Raw genomic sequence first — 24965 nt, 5'->3', positions numbered from 1 at the left:
GAGGAGATGTGCATATTAGCAGCGGGTTCTGGTCGGATAATTTTTTAATAGAGTTATGGCCCTTTGAAATTTTCTATAAAAAAATTCTTGTCGCCCCAACTACTGTGCCCTCAAGACGTTTCCTTTTATCTGAATATATAATGCAATATTTTGACCAAAAAAACCTTTGGGGAGCATCACCCGTCTACGACGGTTTCTTGTTTCAGTTTATTGTTAAGATAAAGAACAAATAGTGTCTACCCATACGATATTGCCTGGGTCACATTTTCATTCGTGATAAATAGCGTAATAGCCTAAATACAAATCGAAAGTATGGAACATGGCAGAGCTTGTCCAGACGTCTGTGATGAGCGTTAGCAGTTTTAAGGTCCGAGGGCCAAATAGATCAAAGCCGGAGTTATGGCAAATATGTACCATAATCTTGGTGTACCCAATTTTTGTGCCAATTGTTAACATTCTTATAATTAATTTTATTGATGTGTACCCACCATTGTGCAACTTCTGTTCCAGCTTTTTTCAGAAAGGTATAAATGAAAAGATTGTTTTGTATACTATTTCATTGTTATGTACACAACTGGATATTCATTGTTGTTCTTCAATATTGTTAAACCATTTATTCATTAAAATAAATAATAATGAAGCTCATCAATTGTAAAACAACAACACATTTACATATTGTTTGTGCATATATGTTGTATGCTGTGTAAGCAAATGTTTGTGTTAATGTCTGTTGTGCCTATGGTAATGCCGTCTTAAAAAAATGCAAACATTGAAAATACTTGTTTTGTTGGGATCTTAAATATGTTGATTGCTCTACCAATTTAATCAGCAATTAATATCAATCACTATATAGAATATCACTCTTATTTTATTCTATTTCAGTACGGAAACTAATATTTTCATTGTAACAATATATTCCTTAAAAAAGGAGATACATTAAAGCAATTACATATTATTATTTGCCATGTATGCATTCTAGGTTATCAAGATCTGGGACTTTGAAAGTGGTACCCCAATATTTGAGTATGGAGACGCACATGGCGACGCTGCAATTACATGTATGACCTTCGATAAGTGTGGCCGCCGGTAAGTAAACTGGTTAGCTGGGAAATGACATTTAAAGCATGCCATTTAACTGTCAACCCGATTTTTAGTTTATTTATTTTTCTCTTTCCATTTGTTTTTTGCTTGATTGCATAACAAATCTTAAGACTTATTGACTCATAGTTAAGTAAGTTTCTTGGTAGAACCAGTGCTTGGTGTTCGTTTGGGAACTTCTGTAACATTTTGATTGTTAGGCTTACACAATATCCCTTTGTCCAACCTGACTTGCAGACCTTTCTGAAACTGCAAGGCAATGTGACTGCATATTTTACTTAGTTTTGTTTCAACATGAACATAATGTAAACAAAAACCAGCTTAGAATCTCTATCAGCACCTTTGACTGATATGATATTGTAATGTGTATAGCATACTATGCATTTTAATTTTAAAATTGCATATAATAAAATAATTGTCATTTAATGTTTTAGCAAACTGCAGGTCTTATCAATCTGTGAAATACAATAAAAGGAATGTTATGCTTGTAGATTCTTCCAAAATAATGTATTGGTCTCCTGGCTTGTGCTGATTGGCGTCACGCTTATTGCCCTGCCTCTTGTGTAATACGTCATAACACAAGCCATTTAATTGATACATACTTTTGAAACAATGAATAAAAGTCATATTCCATATGTTTTGTGTAAAAGTCAGAAGGTTTTATTTTTTGCCTAGCATTATTCTGTATATTATTGTTTCATATGTTTTACAAGATCTTGACTTTGTGAAATAAATTTTAAAATGTCATAATGCAATTCCATCTGGAAGTAAAACTGTATCATGTTCTATTTTCCAACAGATTGATCACAGGAGGACGTGACGGCCTTATTCGAATATGGAATTACAACAACGGACATTGCCTGAAGATATTACAGAGAGGTAGGTGGAGACTCCAGACTGAGGATTTAACCCCTCCCCCCCAACCACCACCACCAACTCCCCCTCACCCACCCGAACCCCAACTAATCTTAAACAACATTCACCCTCACCACATTGTAAATCTTTACGATAGTTTTAGTACCTCCACTTGCACAAAAAGTTGTTTCTTTGCTCTTTCTTATGATTGTCATCACCAGTATATTACTATTATCAATATACATCAAATCATTACAAACACTTACCGAAGTCTTTATAATATGTCGGCTCAAAACTAAGACATATCAATGTTACAGAAATGTGAACCAGACATTTGAGCCTTGCTTTGGGAAAACCAGGCTTAATGCACGTGTAGTCCGCACAGGCTGAGCAGGAAAGGCATATCTGCCTTAGCTTTATTTTTTATTAGAGAAGACTTCCGTAACAAAAAAACATAAAGCAGAGAATGTTGTTCTTGATTAGCCTGTGTGGACAGGCTCAACCATACAACATTTTATGTACATGCATTAAGCCTGTTTTTGTATACAGTACACGCATCATATGTAGTTGGCTCAAAATGAACGTGATGACTGACAGGGTCACAGTGTTGATCATCAATTTTAGAATTATTGTTTAATTTCACTTTTTCTTTTGATTTTATTTTTGTAGCACCCAAGATAACTGAAGATCAAGGTAATTATGAACACATGTCACTTGATAAGTGTTTTAAACAACTCAGCTTCTTTCTGGTTGATGCAGTTTCCATGTTAATCATGTGCAATTTTTTCATTAAATTTGTTGAGTCTGTTATTTCATTTCTTAACCATTCTTGTACCCATGTTGAAGTCTTTTAAGGTACATCTTACATAAGCGTGAGTGAATCTGTAAAACATTACTTTTCTGTCAGTTATTCTTCTGTTTTGTTTGGAAACCATGTCTTTTTGGTACTAGATTAAGTTTGTTAGGTCTGTGCCATAAATGTGTGTTGACTGTTTTTAATACAACACAATGCATGAAGTACTATTAATTAATCACTAAAACTTTAAATGCCGCTAGTATGCATATGTTGACTACTTGATGATCATTTGAACTTAAATAAGACGGCCTTCCTTCTTCAAATACTACCACATTTATTTAGATGCTTTGATGATGTCTACATGTTCTACTGTCCTTAAATGACTTGTTTTTGTTTCCATAAATAGAAAAAAGTGATGAAGAAGGTAATATACGCACACATAAAACCTTTGAACAGTGTTGGCAATATTGCCTGATTGAATTATATGGGCCGCACTCTGTGAAAAGGGGGTTAAATGCATGTGTGTAAAGTGTCGTCCCAGATTAGCCTGTACATTCCACACAGGCTAATCAGGGACGACACTTTCCTCAGCTGGATTTTTGCTCAGAAGAGACTTTTGTTAAACTAAAAATATCATCAAAGCGGAAATTGTCGTCCCTGATTAGCCTTTGCGAACTGCACAGGCTAATCTGGGAAAATACTTTACGCACATGCATTAAACCCCCTTTTTCACAGAGCATGGCCCATATGTTTTTTATGGTTCTGTGTGAAACTGTTCTATCTAGTTAATATTTGATGTTACAGTTACACGTGTCACGCTCAACCTTAAATTGTCAGCATGAAGTTTGGCTGTTGATTTCCACAAAATACAATTAGTTGCTTGCAGTTTCATTTAATGTTTGCTCAACAAAATGTGAAGAATTAATTAATTTTTAGCTCGGCTGTTTTCAGAGAAAACCCGAGGTATTGTCATAGCCAGCTCGTCGTCCCCCGTCAGCCGTCCGCTATAGGCGTCGTGCTAAAACCTTAACATTGGCTCTAAAATCAAAGTGCTTCCACCTACAACTTTGAAACTTCATATGTAGATGCACCTTGATGAGTTCTACACGCCATACCTAATTTTAGGTCACAAGGTCAAAGGTCAAGGTCACTGTGACCTCTAAAAAAAAAAAAAAAATTTATAACAAGCTTTCGCAGCCGAGCGTTGGCACCCGTTATGCGGTGCACTTGTTGCTCTTGTATTTGCTCTTTGGAAGTTGTGATTAGTTATTAATTGTCAGTGATTTGCAAACTGTGTTTGTATTAAGCTGTATATTTTCTCATTTTCAATTAATCTCTAGACGGACAAAGACTTTTATTACACTGAAATACATTTTACTACTGATTTAATACTGCATGCGCGTACTGTGTAATAAAAAAACAACTCATTCTAATCACTTGCATTTCATGATTTTGATAACCCAAATGTCAGTATTTCTAGTGTCACTCTGTTTTTTGTACTTTGTAAAGATACTTCAATACGCCAGTTTTGATGAATGGATTTTTCTGATAGTATTTTTCTATGGGTGTCTTTTGGATTGCGTCAGATTGTGACAGGAAATTGTCACTGTCATTGTTGTAACATGTTTTTGTCAGTCAGCTCCTAGTGATATCAGATACCAGTACTCACAATAATTTACACTAAAATGAAATAGAAGTGCAAGCATATTTCAAATCAATTTAAATAAATTTGCTCGACTTAATATTCAATCACTGGTATGCTGTGACACAGTCTCTGTTTTAAGTCTAGTTGACTGGTCCGAAAATCTATTGATAAAGAAACTCTCTCAAGGACTCGTATGTACATATTTATATTTAAAATAACATTTTCTATAGTATTTACTTCATTTATCTGTCATTAACGTTTTCTATTACTAAAAAAGTACATGTATAATGTTTAGACATTGGTATATTGTGCTATGAAAGTTCCTCCTATGAACATATTTTCTGTATTGTGTAAAGGTGAACCAAAAACTTTGGAAGAAATTCGAGCCTTACGTAAGAAACGAAATAAGGTTAAATACGGCATTGTTCAAGGTAAACCTCTGCACTGGTTGATCAATTGTTATGTTTGTTCCATTTTGTTTGCTACGGATAACTGAAATATTGTATTAATGTTAATTGGAAGTGTAACTGTAATTGGGTCTTCTGAATGTGTTGTCTATTGCATAGTTTTAAAATTATAATTGTGTTCTTTGTCTAACAAAAAAATTACATTAGAACTCATGAAGTGAGTCAGTCTCTTGGAAAACCCTTTGCAACTTAGATTTGATTTAAGATATGTGGGTAAAGTGTTGTCCCAGATTATTCTGTTCATTTTGCAAAGGCTAATCAGGGTCAACGCTTTTCAGTTTTATGGAATTTTGTGTTTAAACAAAAACAATTTTAAAACAAAACCCTTGTCTATGCGGAAAGTGTCTTGTTTATAGTATGTACAGGCTCATCAGTAATGCAATTCTATTGCCATGCATTTGAATCACGGTTTTCTTGTAGACTCAGGCTCAACAATGTTTTCCTGGATAAAAAGTTGTTACTTCTTTAGGCTAATTAATTCCTTTCATTTTCATTTAAGCTGATCAATTTCATTGAAGTTATAGGTAGGGTCTTATTAATATTAATATCTAGTCAGTGTTGAAACGAGTTTGATTTTCCAATAAAATCTGCTCTTACAACTTGTTTTTTTTTTATTTGTTTACTTTCAAATGCCTAGGATATTGATATAAGGTTATGTAACATTTTCATGTATAATATCATAAGTCTTTGGTTGCTATGGAAGCCATTGAGCCACAGCAACCCATGAAGGTTGACAGTTTGGAGGAAGGTAAACACACCTCACAACACTTACAGTTTGCAGTTCATGCGAACACATTCGCAGTTTGTGAAGGGAAAATGTTTGTTCACATTTGGCACTATGTAGATTACAATTATTTTGTGTTAAATGATACTCGGCTGTAACAGGAATATCATAGTGTCTTAAGAATGCGCTGCTTTATAAAAGTGTTGTTGTTGCAGTTGTTTTTGCATTGCTTTGTTAGATGTTTGTATAATGGTAATGTTGGTAAGCCTCATACATATGTTTATTTATTTAGAGGTGAATTCTAATATAGTTACTGCAAGGTAAACTAATCTTTGCAGTGGAAAGTAACAAAGACAGACTGCAATACAATTGCATGTTTTTGCATAATATTATCATATTAAGTGTTTGTTTTCCATGTGCACTTAATAGTTTAAATTTTACGGAGTGCTGAAAGTAATTGAAATCAAATCGATGGTGGTGGAATCCCATGCAAAGTATTTAGGATTTGATTTCATACAGAAAAAAAATTTGGTAGTTGAATGCGAGAGAAAAAAAACATTAAAAGTTTGGTGTGTGTTCATTGGTTTTGAAGCAAATAGGAGTATATCAATAATCTTAGTGTGATTTAAATCAACTCAGATTATGTTTGATCTCGACAATCTTTTCACATGATTAATATACATTTCAGTTAAATAATTCTATTTGTGTGAATTTATGATACATTTCTTAGCACATATGTATCTGTATATCTATGGAATATGTGTTTTGAAATGCCATGGCATCAACAAAGACCGAATGCTTTGCCTTTCCTAATGTTTGGGTATCATTCTCTTAAGTTTAGTCAGCGTCTTGACTCTTTCTTTCATACACATGACATATTTTCTAAAAAGTCATTCACCTATATTCACTTCTTTAAGCAAACTTTTCATAGAACCTAAAACGATATTAGACTAAAAATTACACTTTTTTTATATTTTATTTCATCAATAATTTTGATTAAATATATTCTGTTTACAATAAAAAGTGAAATTGTAACTTTATAATGTAATAAATATTGCCACAAACAAAACCAACAATTATTGGGTAAGCAGCCATGTAGAAAATCTTGGATATTTGTCCTGAGCTTTTGCCACAGTGTATAACTTATATACAAATATATGTCTTCTGAAAAGTAATTGTAATGCTCAATTGGCCATTGTCAGCTCAGCTACTACTTAAAAGTACCCTGGGTACTCTTAAGTTTACTACAATTTACCCTTGCATATGAAAAATAGGCTTAAAGGCTGTCTAAAATGTAGTCTAAAGCCTCTAAAGAACTTAACTAGATGGTCTTAAATACTGATTCCAGAGGATGACAATGAGGAGATATGTGACCTGACATACGTGGAGATGAACCGCAACAAGTACATCGTGGGTGTCGGCTGGGACCGCCGTATCAATATCTACAGCGATGACATCACAGACAACACTATCCATCATGTGCAGCATCCCCTGCCAAAGTGGCACGACGACTTGGTGGGTTGGATTTGTCCACAATGGGCCAGTCACCAAACAATTGATATCTTTGTCCACTTTTATAATTCTCTTACATAAAACGCTCATCCCATTACTATGGCACCCTTTTTGTTGGAAAAAAATGTTGCAAAAAAATGTTAAATAATGTGTAAGTTTTTATGGACAGCTGGCAAATAATCACTTTGCGACAGTGATAGAACTAATAAGTGTATTGATTAAGTTGTTGACAAAAGAAATAAGAAAGCAAATATTGACTATAAGTAATTTGAATATTTCTTTAAAGGAACCTGTTGATGTATTTATTAAGCTCACATATAATGTGTTACAAGTGAAATGCTCATGCAAAATTGTGTTTGATGAACACACTTTAAGTTTTACGGAATGGAGGCCTTGAGTCTACACATGCTCATAAGGTTTAACTAACTGAGTATAAACAATACAATATATTTTATATACACCATTTTATATGTAATATAGTAGGTAAGTGATGAGAAGTCTTGAATATGCATCACGTAATTAATTTAACCTATATTAATACAAGTCATGATGGCTTGTTCATATTTTATCTTGCAATATCATTTCGATCTTTTAGGGCCTTTAAGATGAGATGTGATATTCAGTCATGCTATATATATGAGCCTCGCTCTGGGAAAACAAGGCTTAATGCATGTATATTAAGTGCTGTCCCAAATTAGTCTGTGAAGTCAGCACAGGCTAAACAGGTACTACACTTTCTGCTTTCATGAAAGTTTTCTTGGAAAGAAAGTCTCTTATAAACTAAAGTGGAGTGTAGGTGGAAAGTGTCGTCCTTTGCAGACTACACAGGCTAATCTGGGACTTCACTTTATGCATATGCATTAAACCCAGTTTTCCCAGAACAAGGCTCATATTCTCTCCTATCTATTTCCCTCCATATTAGATCCGAGGTCACACTGAGGACATCTTGTCTGTGGCGCAGTGTCCACCCAACATGCTGGCCACAGCGAGCTATGACGGTCAGATCATTGTCTGGAACATGGTCAGTGGGCACATCTTCGCCAACCTCAAGGCTCCCAAACCCTCCGAGTATGAGGACCAGTCATGTGAGTCCTCAAACCTATGAGTCGTGTTGAGTCTCGAAAACTGGGCATAATGCCTGTGCGTAAAGTGTCGTCCCAGATAAGCCTGTGCAGTCTGCACAGGCTTATCAGGGATGACACTTTCCGCTTTTATGACATTTTTCGTTTCAATGAAGTCTCTTCTTAGCAAAAATGCAATTTAGGCGGAAAGTGTCGTCCTTGATTAGCCTGTGCCAACTGCACAGGCTAATCTGGGACGACACTTTACGCACATGCATTATACCCAGTTTTCTCAGAACACGACTCCTATAGGCTTGTCTCATGTTTAGTTAGTGCATGCATATGTTGAGTGTCCAGGGCTGATATCCCACCCTCCTTTCGGCAGAGTTATGCCCTTTCCTTTTAAGATATTTTTATGTCCTCCACTATAGTAGTGGGGGACATATTGTTTTTGCCCTGTCTATTGGTTGGTTTGTTGGTTGGTTTGCGCCAACTTTAACATTTTGCAATAACTTTTGCTATATTGAATATAGCAACTTGATATTTGGCATGCATGTGTATCTCATGGAGCTGCACATTTTGAGTGGTGAAAGGTCAAGGTCAAGGTCATCCTTCAAGATCAGAGGTCAAATATATGTGGCCCAAATCGCTTATTTTATGAATACTTTTGCAATATTGAAGATAGCAACTTGATTTTTGGCATGCATGTGTATCTCATGGAGCTGCACATTTTGAGTGGTAAAATGTCAAGGTCAAGGTCATCCTTCTAGGTCAAATATATGGGTCAAAATTGCTCATGTAATGTAACTTCTGCAATATTGAAGCTAGCAATTATATATTTGACATGCATGTGTATCTCATGGAGCTGCACATTTTAAGTGGTGAAGGGTCAAGGTCAAGGTAATCCTCCAAGGTCAAACGTCATATAGGGGGACATTGTGTTTCACAAACACATCTTGTTTGTAAAATATTTCTTAATTCTTTCAGCCTGATTTTTCCCTGTTATTATATTTTACATAAAATCTTTGTTCTATGAAAAAGTGAAGGTAAGGTGAACCCTGTAAGGGCCGAAGGGTGTTTTGTCTTTCCTTAAGATCCTACGCCTAAAGTGTGCAGTCTGTATTCAAGGAAGTCTTCCAAGCAGCGTTTAAGGAATGTGCTGATACTAGAAGCTCATAGATTATAACCAGTTATCCCATGGTGCATTGTTTGTTAACATAATTTATAGTGTCTAAAACACTTGTCACTGGGTATCCAACCACACTGTTGTCCTGTCAGCAACTTAGTGTTATTTGGGAGCCAGACTGGCTTGCTTATTTCGGTAGACTTGTAGACTGATTCATGGGTCAACTCACTGACCCCATAACTTGTACAGGTATTGGGCATACACGTTTATATCTATTGGGTATTTGATTCACAGCTCTGATTCAATAAGTGAATGAATGGATGTCTGTTCCTGGCAAAGTTATGTGCACTTTGTATTAGTTAACCACTTAAATTGGCTATTCTGGCTCAGGAAACGTAGGAATATGCTTTTTGACTGCTATGACTTATCTGAAATGCTGTTAGATTTGGAAAATGAAAAATGCAAAAAGAGTAAATATTTTTATCGTAGTGGATGGCGACCTAAGTATCAACAAGCTGGTGTTCCTGGCCACTCGGGCGCATAACAAGGACTCGGGCTCCCTGGTAGCCAGCGGGCCCCGAGCTCACATACACTTCTGGAACGTCTTCCAGGGAGGAAAACTACTGGCTCAGTTCCCAGGGGTATGGAGTCATCTTTAAAATTGTATCATTGCACTGGATTGTAAATATTGCACTGCTCGAAGTGTTTTAGAAAAAAACAATCAATGAAAATTTAATGTTTCTTGAATTCAGACATTTTACTGCATTGGTAATTTTAGCATATTACATTAAGCAATTTTGATACCTCATTAAAAAATTAGTGTAAGAAAACGTGAGAAAAAGGTATTTAAAACAATTTGGTCGCTTTGGTATTGTGAATACATTGTACATTTGTTACTTACATATATTGTGAATCCATTGTAACCTACATGTTTTGTGAATACACTTGTAACATACATGTATTGTGAATACAATTGTAACACAGTGACACATGCATTGTCAATACATTTTTAGATACATTTATTGTGAATAAATTGAAACAAATCTGTTTTTTGAATATGTTGAAATAGACATGTATTGTGAATACATTGAGACATATTGCGTATTGAATGGATGGTAACATAAATGTGCCCTGAATACAGCACAAGTAACAATACTTTTGGTTATGTTACAGAAAAAGGCACTAAAGTGTGTCTCAGTCACTGATAACCATAAAAAATGTTAATTTTAATTTTAATGCAGATTGGTTACAGAGGATAAATGGTATTGCTATGTTTAGGACAGTGTCTGTATATTTACTACTTACTTAGTAGCACATCTCATACTTTATTGTGTTTTTATCCCCACGCTTTTTGAAAAAAAGGTGGGGATATTGTGGTGATCTCCGCCGTCCGTCCGTCCGTCTGTCCGTCCGTCTGTCCGTCCGTCTGTCCGTCCGTCCTGGCCACTATCTCCTCCTACACTAAAAGCACTAGAACCTTGAAATTTACACACATGGTAGCTATGAGCATATGTGCGACCCTGCACTATTTGGAATTTTGATCTGACCCCTGGGTCAAAAGTTATAGGGGTTGGGGTGGGGCCGCGTCAGAAATTATCACTCATTTTTTTAGGTTATTTTACATTTACTTCTTTATTTCTACACCGATTCACTTCAAATTGATACTGGACCTCACCTATGACAATACGGTCAATCTCAACCATGCATGGCCCCATTCCCAACCCTGGGGCGCCCCGCCCACATAGGCCACACCCACCAAAAATTTCCATTTACTATAATTTTTTCATTTCTACACGGATTCACTTCAAATTGATACTGAACTTTTGTTATGACATTAGGGTCAATCTCAACTATGCATGGCCCCAATCCCAACCCTGGGGCGCCCGCCCACATAGGCCACACCCACCAAAAAATTCCATTTACTATAATTTTTTCATTTCTACACGGATTCACTTCAAATTGATACTGAACTTCTCTTATGACATTAGGGTCAATCTCAACTATGCATGGCCCCATAACCAACCCTGGGGCCCCGCCCACATAGACCGCACCCACCCAAAATTGCCTTTACTATAATTTCTTCATTTCTACACCGATTCACTTCAAATTGATATTGAACTTCTCTTATGACAATACAGTCAATCTCAACTATGCATGGCCCCATTACCAACCCTGGGGCGCCCCGCCCACATAGACCACACCCACCCAAAATTGCCTTTTACTATAATTTCTTCATTTCTACACCGATTCACTTCAAATTGATACTGAACCTCTCTTATGACAATACGGTCAATCTCAACTATGCATGGCACAATTACCAACCCTGGGGCGCCCTGCCCACATATGTCACACCCACCCAAAATTGCCTTTTACTATAACTTCTTCATTTCTACACCAATTCACTTCTAATTGATGATGAACTTCTCTTATGACAATACGGTCAATCTCAGCTATGCATGGCCCCATTACCAACCCTGGGGCACACCTAGGTCAAACATTCGGCGTGGGGATACGCGTCGGCCTCTGCCGCGCCATTTCTAGTCATAATATGTTCTTCAAATATTTCCAGTCAAATTCGAAGGGTGTTATGGTGAGTGTTCTAGAAGTGAACGAGAAAAACACCATCCTCTTCTCTGGTGACAGTCTGGGCTTTGTGTACCTGTGGGACATCGAGGGATATGCTGCCTATGGGATTGAGAAGGACCCACCAGAGGGTATGATATATGGCCTTGGCCACAATTTTGGCAGACATTCACTGTATACACATTCTTGTTGATATGATAATTAATAATGGCGACAAGACACATTCCATAATTAAATATTCGGAGAAAGATTTTAGTATCAAGAGAATGTGCAGTAACAATGAAGGGTGGTGAATGGCAATATGTGGGGGTGGTCAATGGTGAATGGCAATATGTGTGGGTGGTCAATAGTGAATAGCAAGATGTGTGGGTGGTCTATAGTGAATAGCAAGATGTGTGGGTGGTCAATAGTGAATAGCAAGATGTATGGGTGGTCAATAGTTAATAGCAAGATGTGTGGGTGGTCAATAGTGGATAGCAAGATGTTTGGATGGTCAATAATGAATAACAAGATGTGTGGGTGGTCAATAATGAATAGCAAGATGTGTGGGTGGTCAATAGTCAATAGCAAGATGTGTGGGTGGTCAATAAAGGTATCACGTTTACATATTTTTCTGAACGTTTAAACGAAATGAATTAAACGAAACGTTAATATTTAAACAGTATCCCTATGTCCGTTTTAAAAGCATCAGTGCCATGGCCTCTCCAAACTGAAAGCAGTAATTACTTCTGAAAGTTATATTTAGTGCATATCCCATTCGCACAATGACATCATGTTTAAACAAACTGTTTTCGTCGTTGTCGAACCATTGGGTTACACGTTGTCTACTTTCATGCCGTAATATTTTGTAACAAAAACAAATTAATATCGAACCAACATTCCTTTAATAAGAGTATTAACCGGTTTTAAAATTTTCAATGTTTTACTTAACACAATTTACATCAAAAGATGCATACTTCAATTTCAGTAAAAATGTTTCTATTTGGAGATTGTTGGCCATATCTCTAGAAATGAATGCCGATAAAGAAACATCGGGAAAATTTCCTCGTGCACTTCGTGCCGACGCGCTTCAAATTTTCAAGACGATTCGGGTCATGCAACAAAAGGCGGGAATTTTGTGATGACGCGCGTTAAATATTCAAGACGTCTAGTCCCTACATGATGTATTGTTATGTTTACGGTATTGTAAATAAGGGCCATCTGGCGCACATGATACAAATAGTTTTTAATATGAGTCTTTTTCAGCAGCTGTTAACAAGCTTTGCAACATCGTAACGTAATGAACTAAAATGAATTTTATTGATATTGACTGTCGTTTAAACGTTTACAGTTTTTATAAACGTGTTTGACCAAAACACAAAACGCGTCCGTTTAAATGTGATACCCTTAGTGGTCAATAGTTAATAGCAAGATGTGTGGGTGGTCAATAGTGAATAGCAAGATGTGTGGGTGGTCAATAGTGAATAGCAAGATGTGTGGGTGGTCAATAGTGAATAGCAATATGTGTGGGTGGTCAATGGTGAATGGTGATATGTGTGGGTGGTCAATAGTGAATAGGAATATGTGTGTGTGGTCAATGGTGAATGGCAATATATGTGGGTGGTCAATGGTGAATGGCAATATGTGTGGGTGGTCAATGGTGAATTGCACTATGCGTAAGTGGTCAATGGTGAATTGCACTATGTGTAAGTGGTCAATGGTGAATTGCAATATGTGTAAGTGGTCATTGGTGAATTGCAATATGAGTAAGTGGTCAATGGTGAATTACAATATGAGAAAATGGTCAATGGTGAATTGCAATATGTGTAAGTGGTCAATGGTGAATTGCAATATATGTTTGTAGTCAATTATGAATTGCAATATTTATGCCCCGCTTCAAAGAAGAGGGGGTATATTGCTTTGCTCATGTCGGTCGGTCTGTCGGTCGGTCTGTCGGTCCAACCACCAGGTGTTTGTCAGACGATAACTCAAGAACGCTTGGGCCTAGGATCATGAAACTTCATAGGTACATTGATCATGACTCTCAGATGACCCCTATTGATTTTGAGGTCACTAGGTCAAAGGTCAAGGTCACGGTGACCCGAAATAGTAAAATGGTTTTTGAATGATAACTCAAGAACGCATACGCCTAGGATCATGAAACTTCATGGGTAGATTGATCATGACTCGCAGATGACCCCTATTGATTTTGAGGTCACTAGGTCAAAGGTCAAGGTCACAGTGACCAGAAATAGTAAAATGGTTTCCGGATGATAACTCAAGAATGCATACGCCTAGGATCATGAAACTTCATGGGTAGATTGATCATGACTCGCAGATGACCCCTATTGATTTTGAGGTCACTAGGTCAAAGGTCAAGGTCTAGGTGACCCGAAATAGTAAAATGGTTTTCGGATGATAATTCAAGAACGCATATGCCTAGGATCATGAAACTTCACAGGTAGATTGATCATGACTCGCAGATGACCCCTATTGATTTTGAGGTAACAAGGTCAAAGGTCAAGGTCACGGTGACCCGAAATAGTAAAATGATTTTCGGATGATAACTCAAGAACGCTTTTGCCTAGGATCATGACACTTCATAGGTACATTGATCGTGACTCACAGATGACCCCTATTGATTTTCAGGTCACTAGGTCAAAGGTCAAGGTCACAGTGACAAAAAACGTATTCACACAATGGCTGCCACTACAACGGACAGCCCATATGGGGGGCATGCATGTTTTACAAACAGCCCTTGTTATGGATTAAGATTTGCATTAAGTTTGAGTGGTCAATGATGAAATATAATTTGCATATTTGGTAAATTCCAGTATATTTGGAAGGTGAATTGCAAAATGTTTGGATGGTTTATTACATTGTGTGAGTGTTGAATTGAAAAATGTGTTGTTAATGAATTGCAGTATATGTTGGTGGAAAATAGTGATTCACATGTGTGGTTGGTGAATAGCATTATGAGTCAATGGTGTATTGCTATATGTTTCAATGATGAATTGCAATATGAGTCAATGGTGAATTGCAATAAGCTTCAATGGAGAATTGATATATGAGTCAATGGTGAATTGCAATATGTGTCAATGGTGAATTGTAATACATGTATGTGTGTTATTGGTCAATGGTGAATTGCAATATGTGTGTTATTGGTCAATGGTGAATTGCAATATATATTCTGGCCAGGAAACTTATTCAAAAATTATCGTTTATATAGAATCTGACTTCTAACACAATTTTACTTTTATAACTTTTAAGACGATACCATCTTATACTAATATCCTGTTTACAGTGATTGTGACGTGGAGGGGTCATGTGAAAAGTGTGACGGCAATCTCTCTCGTGGAGGCACACAAGCTTCTCATCACTTCTTCTGTTGATTGCACCGTCCGCATGTGGAATATGGAGGGGCACTATGTCGGTACGTGAAAGGGACCAATGGAATATTGCTCAAATGTCAGAGTAGTGCAATAGATTTGAATTGCAATAAACATTTTGTTTTAAAGATACAATTGGAGAGTAATTTCATATTGTGGTTCAATTTTGACCTATGGCCTGTATTCAGAGACTTTAAAGTGAAATATGATGTTTAAAAAAGTATCTCTGGAATTTCTTAGGAACTCTGTAAATGATGTATACTCTTCTGAAAAACTTGTATTTTGCCATGATCTTGAGTTAATTTGCATATCAAGGTTATTGGTGTGTTCAGTTTCAGGCATGTTTATTCTATTACCACTTGTTATGCGGGGGTTCTATTTCAGGCACATTTGGTCAGCCTGACCCCTGGGACATCTACAACATGGGCACGTGGCAGCATCCTATGGTACCCTACGACGTTCTCATAGACCCCATGAGTCTGCCCGATCACCCCGTGGTCTCTGAGAAACAGAACATGCATCAGATCATACACGAGGACTCCGCAAGAAACTCCACTTCTGAAAAGGTCAGTTAACCATTTGCATGCTGGGAAATTTGTCGTCTGCTAAATTCTAAAATTAGCATTTTCTTCGATTTTTATTCAAAGAATACTATCAGAAAGCAAACAGTTAGGATCCTGATGAGACGCCACGTTCTGTGGCGTCTCATCTGGATACAAACTGTTTGCAAAGGCCTTCAAAATTCGGTTCCAGCACTGAAAGAGTTAAACCCTTTACCACTTAGAAACGTATTTTCACGCATTTGTTGTCCCTTAAAAAGTTCAATTTTATTTAAGACCTTTCTTACTAAATTCAAGTTTTAAAGGCTTTATTTTCAACTCTTAGATACTGATGAGCAGCAAACAGCATTAAACCTTAACAGCCTGCGAGTTACTTGCAGGTTGTTCTGGTTTTATGCTGGTTCCAAAAGCCATTTTCACTTTGCTTCTTAAGGGGAAAGTGTTAAGTGTGACAATGTATCTTGAAGAAATGTTAAGCAGAAACAAGAGTTTTATTCTAAAGCCTTGATTTTTTATTACACAATATAAATTACAGAAATATAGTATCTAACAAGAGTTTTCATCTCATTACATATTATTTTAATTAAACTAATTTCAGACTTTCATATGTAAGGTAGCCTTTTGCATTCTTACCAACACATTTCCCATGATGATTTTATAAATATGAAATATAAAGTGACAACCAATGTCAAATCACATTCTTAAAAATAAGCAAAGACAATTATTATTTAAGTAAATGTCATGATAAAACCAAAAAGCTGTTGAAATTTCCTGACTTAAATGATGTATTGTCATTTCAGGAAAATTATTTTCAGTAAGGAGGGACTTCCTTGAAACTAAAAATACCACAAAAGCGGAAAGTGTCGTCCCTGATTAGCCTGTGCGGACTGCAAGGCTGATTAGCCAGTGCGGACTGCAAGGCTAATCTTGGATGACACTTTACGCACATGCATCATGCCCAGTTTTCTCCGAACACGACTCATAATGTAATTGTGGGTGTTGTTGCAGGCACGCACCCCCACTCCCCCAGTGGTATACACCAAGCAGCAGTTCCACATTGATGATGATACCATCGCTTCCCTTATAAGGGAAAAGACCTTCAAACAAGGCTCAGGCAAAAGGTATTGGTGCTGATAATAACTTCCTATAATTTGAGTATTGTGGTAAACTATGTATCGGCCTTGTACATTAATATGCCATTATGTCTTGGCTTAGTATTCCTTTAAACAAAAATTGCCATGTTTTGTCAGCCTGTAGGTGTTTTGAAAGACTAAATACATACCAGTTATCAAACTTTAGGTCATCAAAATAGCAAAATAGTGTCTTATAAAATTTCCAAATTAGTTTGAAAATGAAAATCATACAACTATATACAATTTATATTTGCTTATTTTCTGTGAAAATGTGTTAAACTAGACAATAAATGTACAATATGTAAAACATTTTGCATATAAGTTTTGTTTCTTATATGATAAATAAATAGAGCTTGCAATCCTGTCGTAATAGAAATCCATGCGTTGCTAAAAGTTGCAATTTATATCCTCCATAAACATAGAATATCATTGAACTTTCATTTTTGTGTTGCCAGGCAACGTCATGAGAAGCTGCGCCCAGTACGAGTGGACCGAGGGGGACCCAGTGAGTTTCAGATGTTACGGACGCTTGACCTAGAAGAGACGCCTCAACCAAAAATGCCGACCCTGAAACTGGACAAGAACGACCCCTTCAACTTCAAATTGATAGACTGAGATTCTGTAGGCTGCGTGTTGTCTGACAATAGCTCTGGACAATTAATATAACAAAAATTATGCATGCACTCGTTATTTCTTGAAATTGAAATTAATTTATGTACAATTTGTCATTAATAAACATTATGCTGTTGGATATACAATTGTATTGACTTTGAAATGTGTTACTGTCTTAGCCTGTGTTCACATGTCAAGTTAAGATTTTGCCATTTGAAGACTTAGTTTGTTCAACTATGAAGCTGATATTGCACTAATTTTATGGACAAATGTGAAAACTTTCTTAGAAAGTGTGTTGGAAAAAAACAATTTTAACAAATCATGCAATTTTCTGCATGTGGTTAAAAATGTGCTTTGCCAAAGGAATTTTGATTTTACAGAGTTTTATATTTATACATTTATACTTGAATTGGGTACAATTTTATGAATGCCACTACTTGATAAAGGGTAAATTTGTATGCATAATTGTGTAAAAAAAAATCAACGGAGCTTAGGCGTCTGGAGCATTGAAATGAATGCTGCTTTTTCAATAAATATTTATATTGATAAAATTGTTTTCATCAGTTATTGAATGTTTTATTTAAAAATCATTTGTTGATCAACGAATGTCAACCAAGCAGGATTCGAGAGCACACAGTTAAAATTATTTAAAAAAAAACTATGGATCTGTTTTATCTGGGTTTTTTTGGAAACTCTTTATATAGTTCTCATTTGTAATTTATTAATGAACAGTTTTATACTGTATTAATCTGTTTTATTGTGTGACATTCACAGAGTGTGTGGTTCATGGAATTCTTTTCATAAACAATTCAGGATCTTGTGTGTGCTTAAGCACTGCCAATGGGGAAATATAGGTGGATATATTGAGATGATGCATATTTATGATACATTTTGTACTTAATTATATGTAAACTGCAAAAAAGTATCAATATTATATTAACACTTTAACAGGGAAGAATAATTCAATAATCTTTCTGAAAGTACTTATTTAGATTATTTAGTATTAGTAAGTTCTTAATCTTAACTGTTGCAGCAAGCATTTATATGGTTTTATTTACATAAAATACTTGTATTGCATTTGTATGAGCATTAAATATGTTGTTAATGTGTGTAAATAGGATCAGTGTCATTGAGATTTATGAGTGAACTTACATATAAAGAAGTGAAACTTACATGGCTTTTTCCAAAAACAATAGTTAGAACATGAATATAGCTGCAACTGTGATAAAGTTTGTGTTGTATAATGTGTAAACCAGTTGAATGTGTATGGGTACATTGATATATTTACATATAAATCAGTTTCTAGGAAAATTGGGGAAAAGTATGTGAGTAAAGTATTGTCCCAGATAAGGCTGTGCTATTCAGGGATGATACTTTCCAGCTAGACTTACTAAAAACGAAAAATTATATTAATGTGAAAAGTGCTGTTCCTGATAAGCCTCTGTCAACAGCACAGGCTAATCTGGCTCTGTCAACTGCACAGGCTAATCTGGCTCTGTCAACTGCACAGGCTAATCTGGCTCTGTCAACAGCACAGGCTAATCTGGCTCTGTCAACAGCACAGGCTAATCTGGCTCTGTCAACTGCACAGGCTAATCTGGCTCTGTCAACAGCACAGGCTAATCTGGCTCTGTCAACTGCACAGGCTAATCTGGCTCTGTCAACTGCACAGGCTAATCTGGCTCTGTCAACAGCACAGGCTAATCTGGCTCTGTCAACTGCACAGGCTAATCTGGCTCTGTCAACTGCACAGGCTAATCTGGCTCTGTCAACTGCGCAGGCTAATCTGGGACGATACTTTGCACACTTACATTAGGCCTGGTTTTCTCGGAGCGAGGCTTTTATATATTTCTAGATCTCTTAAGATCAGGCTTAAAGCATGGCAGATCTGTAGCAGTGATTGTTCTGTCCAAACAAGATACCATGTTATTTTGTTGATGTTTTTATGTATCAAATTACTTAAATGTGATATATATTTTACAATTATGTGTACAGTTTATCTATATTTGTAAGTTGTAATATTTGAAAATATATGTAATTTAATAATTGATGTGTTTGTTCCAACAAAATTGTTAAAAATGTTCAAACATACATTTAAATTAATTTATAACAGACAGTGGTCAGGGTATTCTCAAAATGCTGTAATCCACCAAAACTATATAATATATATATAATTTCTCTCACCTGCATTGAAAAATACACGTTTGCCCTATGTAATATTGTGTTTTATGAAAATTAATTACTTGCATTTGAAATGACAAATATATTTCTTGTCATGCTAAATCAATTTATATATTCCAAAATGATCTTGGATATACCTTGATATTGTGAGCACATGTGCTGAAAATCATCACATTGATCATAACTTTATGTCAACGTTGTTTCTGTAGACTTTTCTTTACATATTCAAGATGATGAAATATAGTTCTGCTGCCTATTGTTTGAAAGAAGATCATGTTTGCAACTGATGCCAAAAAAATCATTTTGGAAAATGTATGTCAAGTTCAGGTGTATTCAAGACTGACCAAGTGTGTTGGCTGTTTTCCACAGGCTCATTAACCCTTTGCATGCTGGGAAATTTGTCGTCTGCTAAAATGTCGTCTGCTGAATTTCTAAAATTAGCATTTTCTTCGATTTTTTTCCAAAGAATACTATCAGAATAGGAAACAGTTTGGATCCTGATGAGACGCCACGTTCTGTGGCGTCTCATCTGGATCCAATCTGTTTGCAAAGGCCTTCAAAATTCGGTTCCAGCACTGAAAGAGTTTATTGCATTTGTATGGATTGAAGACTTATTGTTTTATACAAAATAACACTGCTGAAGTTATCACTATTTTACAGCTGTGTGTTGAATAAAGATTAAAATGAAGATATTTGTTTTATTAAGTTTTATGTTGTTTTGTTGCGGTTTTAACAAGAAACCAAATGTATCTCCATTAATTGAGATTTTGAGTTACTCCATTCAACTGAAACAATCAAGCAGCATTATTTATGGTAAATGTGGAAAAACTGTGCAACTGGTCAATGTGAACCATATGGAACTAGTCAAGGTTCACCAAGTGAACCATCTGGAACTTGCCAAGATGAACCAACTTTCGAACTGGTAACGTTTTACCAAGTGTGGAACTTGTCAAGATTAATGAAGTGTGGAATGGGTCAAGCTTTACCAACTGTAGAACTTTTCAAGGTTCACCAACTGTGGAAATTGTCAAGTGTTACCAAGTGAGACACTTGTCAATTTTTACCATCTGTTTAACTGATTGACCAACTGTGGAACGGATCAAAGGTTTTGGCAGGTTTTGGAACTTGTCAAAGAAGACCAACTGTTGAACTCAGGTCAAGGATAACCAACTTTGGAAATGGTCAAGGTTTTCCAACTATGGGACTGGTCAAGGGTTTGCACGTGTGGAACTCGTTAATGTTTACCTAGTTATCATATATTTAAACAAACATATTTTCCGTAAACTTCGTAATAAGCTTGTTTTTCATTTTAAAGGGACCTTGAGGAAACAGTAATACTGAACATTTTCCATGCTCTAAACTATCCATTAAATGCATATTTTGACGATTTAAAAACCTGAAAATTATAAAGCGTTGCAATGCGAAACGATTGAATAAGTTGGAGAGTTCTGTTGTTGTCGTTATATTTTGTGACAATATGAGGATTGTTTATATAAATAATAAAATACATCACTGATATTATTAGCACTGACAGCCGAGTGGTATAAGCGTTAGACTTTTACTCCAGGGGTCAGTGGTTCGAGCACAGTTTAGGGTAACTTATTTTTCTGTCTTAAATGTTATTCTTGCTTTTACTGGGGCTTTTTAGATCCAATGTTTACAATTATCAATATAAAGCATTTAACAATAAACTTAACATTCTGCCAAAATCTGTGAAAAGGTCCCTCTAAAAGTTGTCGACATGAGAGCTCATTGAAGCGTGTATTTTTTGTTCACCTGACCACAGTATGCTCATGGTTTGATTTTGGGATCGCCCTTTATCAGTCGTGCGGCGTCAACATTTGCCTTGTTAACACTCTTGAAGCCACATTTATTTCCGATGTTCATGAAATTTGGTCCGAAGATTCGTCCCAATTATATATTGGACGAGTTCAAAAATGGTCACGGCTGCTTGAAAATCATGGCAGCCAGGGGGCGAGTTTTTTTCCTAATATGACTATATATGGCTATTGTAAGACCTTTGTTGCACACTTACATTAGGCCTGGTTTTCTCAGAGCGAGGCTTATATATATTTCTAGATCTCTTAAGATCAATCTTAAAGCATGGCAGATCTGTAGCAGTGATTGTTCTGTCCAAACAAGATACCATGTTATTTTGTTTATGTTTTTATGTATCAAATTTATTAAATGTGATATATATTTTACAATTATGTGTACAGTTTATCTATATTTGTAAGTTGTAATATTTGAAAATATATGTAATTTAACAATTGATGTGTTTGTTCCAACAAAATTGTTAAAAATGTTCAAACATACATTTAAATTAATTTATAACAGACAGTGGTCAGGGTATTCTCAAAATGCTGTAATCCACCAAAACTATATAATATATATATAATTTCTCTCACCTGCATTGAAAAATACACGTTTGCCCTATGTAATATTGTGTTTTATGAAAATTAATTACTTACATTTGAAATGACAAATATATTTCTTGTCATGCTAAATCAATTTATATATTCCAAAATGATCTTGGATATACCTTGATATTGTGAGCACATGTGCTGAAAATCATCACATTGATCATAACTTTATGTCAACGTTGTTTCTGTAGACTTTTCTTTACATATACAAGATGATGAAATATAGTTCTGCTGCCTATTGTTTGAAAGAAGATCATGATTGCAACTGATGCCAAAAAAATCATTTTGGAAAATGTATGTCAAGTTCAGGTGTATTCAAGACTGACCAAGTGTGTTGGCTGTTTTCCACAGGCTCATTAACCCTTTGCATGCTGGGAAATGTGTCGTCTGCTAAAATGTCGTCTGCTGAATTTCTAAAATTAGCATTTTCTTCGATTTTTTTCCAAAGAATACTATCAGAATAGGAAACAGTTTGGATCCTGATGAGACGCCACGTTCTGTGTCGTCTTATCTGGATCCAATCTGTTTGCAAAGGCCTTCAAAATTCGGTTCCAGCACTGAAAGAGTTTATTGCATTTGTATGGATTGAAGACTTATTGCTTTATACAAAATAACACTGCTGAAGTTATCACTATTTTACAGCTGTGTGTTGAATAAAGATTAAAATGAAGATATTTGTTTTATTAAGTTTTATGTTGTTTTGTTGCGGTTTTAACAAGAAACCAAATGTATCTCCATTAATTGAGATTTTGAGTTACTCCATTCAACTGAAACAATCAAGCAGCATTATTTATGGTAAATGTGGAAAAACTGTGCAACTGGTCAATGTGAACCATATGGAACTAGTCAAGGTTCACCAAGTGAACCATCTGGAACTTGCCAAGATGAACCAACTTTCGAACTGGTAACGTTTTACCAAGTGTGGAACTTGTCAAGATTAATGAAGTGTGGAATGGGTCAAGCTTTACCAACTGTAGAACTTTTCAAGGTTCACCAACTGTGGAAATTGTCAAGTGTTACCAAGTGAGACACTTGTCAATTTTTACCATCTGTTTAACTGATTGACCAACTGTGGAACGGATCAAAGGTTTTGGCAGGTTTTGGAGCTTGTCAAAGAAGACCAACTGTTGAACTCAGGTCAAGGATAACCAACTTTGGAAATGGTCAAGGTTTTCCAACTATGGGACTGGTCAAGGGTTTGCACGTGTGGAACTCGTTAATGTTTACCTAGTTATCATATATTTAAACAAACATATTTTCCGTAAACTTCGTAATAAGCTTGTTTTTCATTTTAAAGGGACCTTGAGGAAACAGTAATACTGAACATTTTCCATGCTCTAAACTATCCATTAAATGCATATTTTGACGATTTAAAAACCTGAAAATTATAAAGCGTTGCAATGCGAAACGATTGAATAAGTTGGAGAGTTCTGTTGTTGTCGTTATATTTTGTGACAATATGAGGATTGTTTATATAAATAATAAAATACATCACTGATATTATTAGCACCGACAGCCGAGTGGTATAAGCGTTAGACTTTTACTCCAGGGGTCAGTGGTTCGAGCACAGTTTAGGGTAACTTATTTTTCTGTCTTAAATGTTATTCTTGCTTTTACTGGGGCTTTTTAGATCCAATGTTTACAATTATCAATATAAAGCATTTAACGACAAACTTAACATTCTGCCAAAATCTGTGAAAAGGTCCCTCTAAAAGTTGTCGACATGAGAGCTCATTGAAGCGTGTATATTTTGTTCACCTGACCACAGTATGCTCATGGTTTGATTTTGGGATCGCCCTTTATCAGTCGTGCGGCGTCAACATTTGCCTTGTTAACACTCTTGAAGCCACATTTATTTCTGATGTTCATGAAATTTGTTCCGAAGATTCGTCCCAATTATATATTGGACGAGTTCAAAAATGGTCACGGCTGCTTGAAAACCATGGCAGCCAGGGGGCGAGTTTTTTTCCTAATATGACTATATATGGCTATTGTAAGACCTTTGTTGCACACTTACATTAGGCCTGGTTTTCTCGGAGCGAGGCTTATATATATTTTTAGATCTCTTAAGATCAATCTTAAAGCATGGCAGATCTGTAGCAATGATTGTTCTGTCCAAACAAGATACCATGTTATTTTGTTTATGTTTTTATGTATCAAATTTATTAAATGTGATATATATTTTACAATTATGTGTACAGTTTATCTATATTTGTAAGTTGTAATATTTGAAAATATATGTAATTTAACAATTGATGTGTTTGTTCCAACAAAATTGTTAAAAATGTTCAAACATACATTTAAATTAATTTATAAAAGACAGTGGTCAGGGTATTCTCAAAATGCTGTAATCCACCAAAACTATATAATATATATATAATTTCTCTCACCTGCATTGAAAAATACACGTTTGCCCTATGTAATATTGTGTTTTATGAAAATTAATTACTTACATTTGAAATGACAAATATATTTCTTGTCATGCTAAATCAATTTATATATTCCAAAATGATCTTGGATATACCTTGATATTGTGAGCACATGTGCTGAAAATCATCACATTGATCATAACTTTATGTCAACGTTGTTTCTGTAGACTTTTCTTTACATATACAAGATGATGAAATATAGTTCTGCTGCCTATTGTTTGAAAGAAGATCATGTTTGCAACTGATGCCAAAAAATCATTTTGGAAAATGTATGTCAAGTTCAGGTGTATTCAAGACTGACCAAGTGTGTTGGCTGTTTTCCACAGGCTCATTAACCCTTTGCATGCTGGGAAATTTGTCGTCTGCTAAAATGTCGTCTGCTGAATTTCTAA

General features: G+C 35.7%; 1 protein-coding gene across 1 annotated transcript in view; it reads left to right on the top strand.

Moving 5' to 3' along the window:
* Positions 1 to 24965, top strand: part of LOC127878740 (uncharacterized) — a 158854-nt gene that overhangs the window by 51556 nt on the left and 82333 nt on the right. The window contains exons 15-24 of the mRNA XM_052425270.1: positions 980 to 1086; positions 1898 to 1977; positions 6934 to 7100; positions 8020 to 8182; positions 9774 to 9925; positions 11854 to 11998; positions 15151 to 15279; positions 15620 to 15801; positions 16804 to 16916; positions 17384 to 17538. Of these exons, the coding sequence (XP_052281230.1) occupies positions 980 to 1086; positions 1898 to 1977; positions 6934 to 7100; positions 8020 to 8182; positions 9774 to 9925; positions 11854 to 11998; positions 15151 to 15279; positions 15620 to 15801; positions 16804 to 16916; positions 17384 to 17538 (1393 nt within the window). The remainder of the gene's footprint in view (positions 1 to 979; positions 1087 to 1897; positions 1978 to 6933; positions 7101 to 8019; positions 8183 to 9773; positions 9926 to 11853; positions 11999 to 15150; positions 15280 to 15619; positions 15802 to 16803; positions 16917 to 17383; positions 17539 to 24965) is intronic.

Source organism: Dreissena polymorpha, chromosome 4 (genome assembly GCF_020536995.1).
Source record: "Dreissena polymorpha isolate Duluth1 chromosome 4, UMN_Dpol_1.0, whole genome shotgun sequence".
Taxonomy (NCBI): domain Eukaryota; kingdom Metazoa; phylum Mollusca; class Bivalvia; order Myida; family Dreissenidae; genus Dreissena; species Dreissena polymorpha.
The sequence above is the reverse complement of the archived record's forward strand: the minus strand, read 5'-3'. Positions and strand labels throughout refer to the sequence as shown.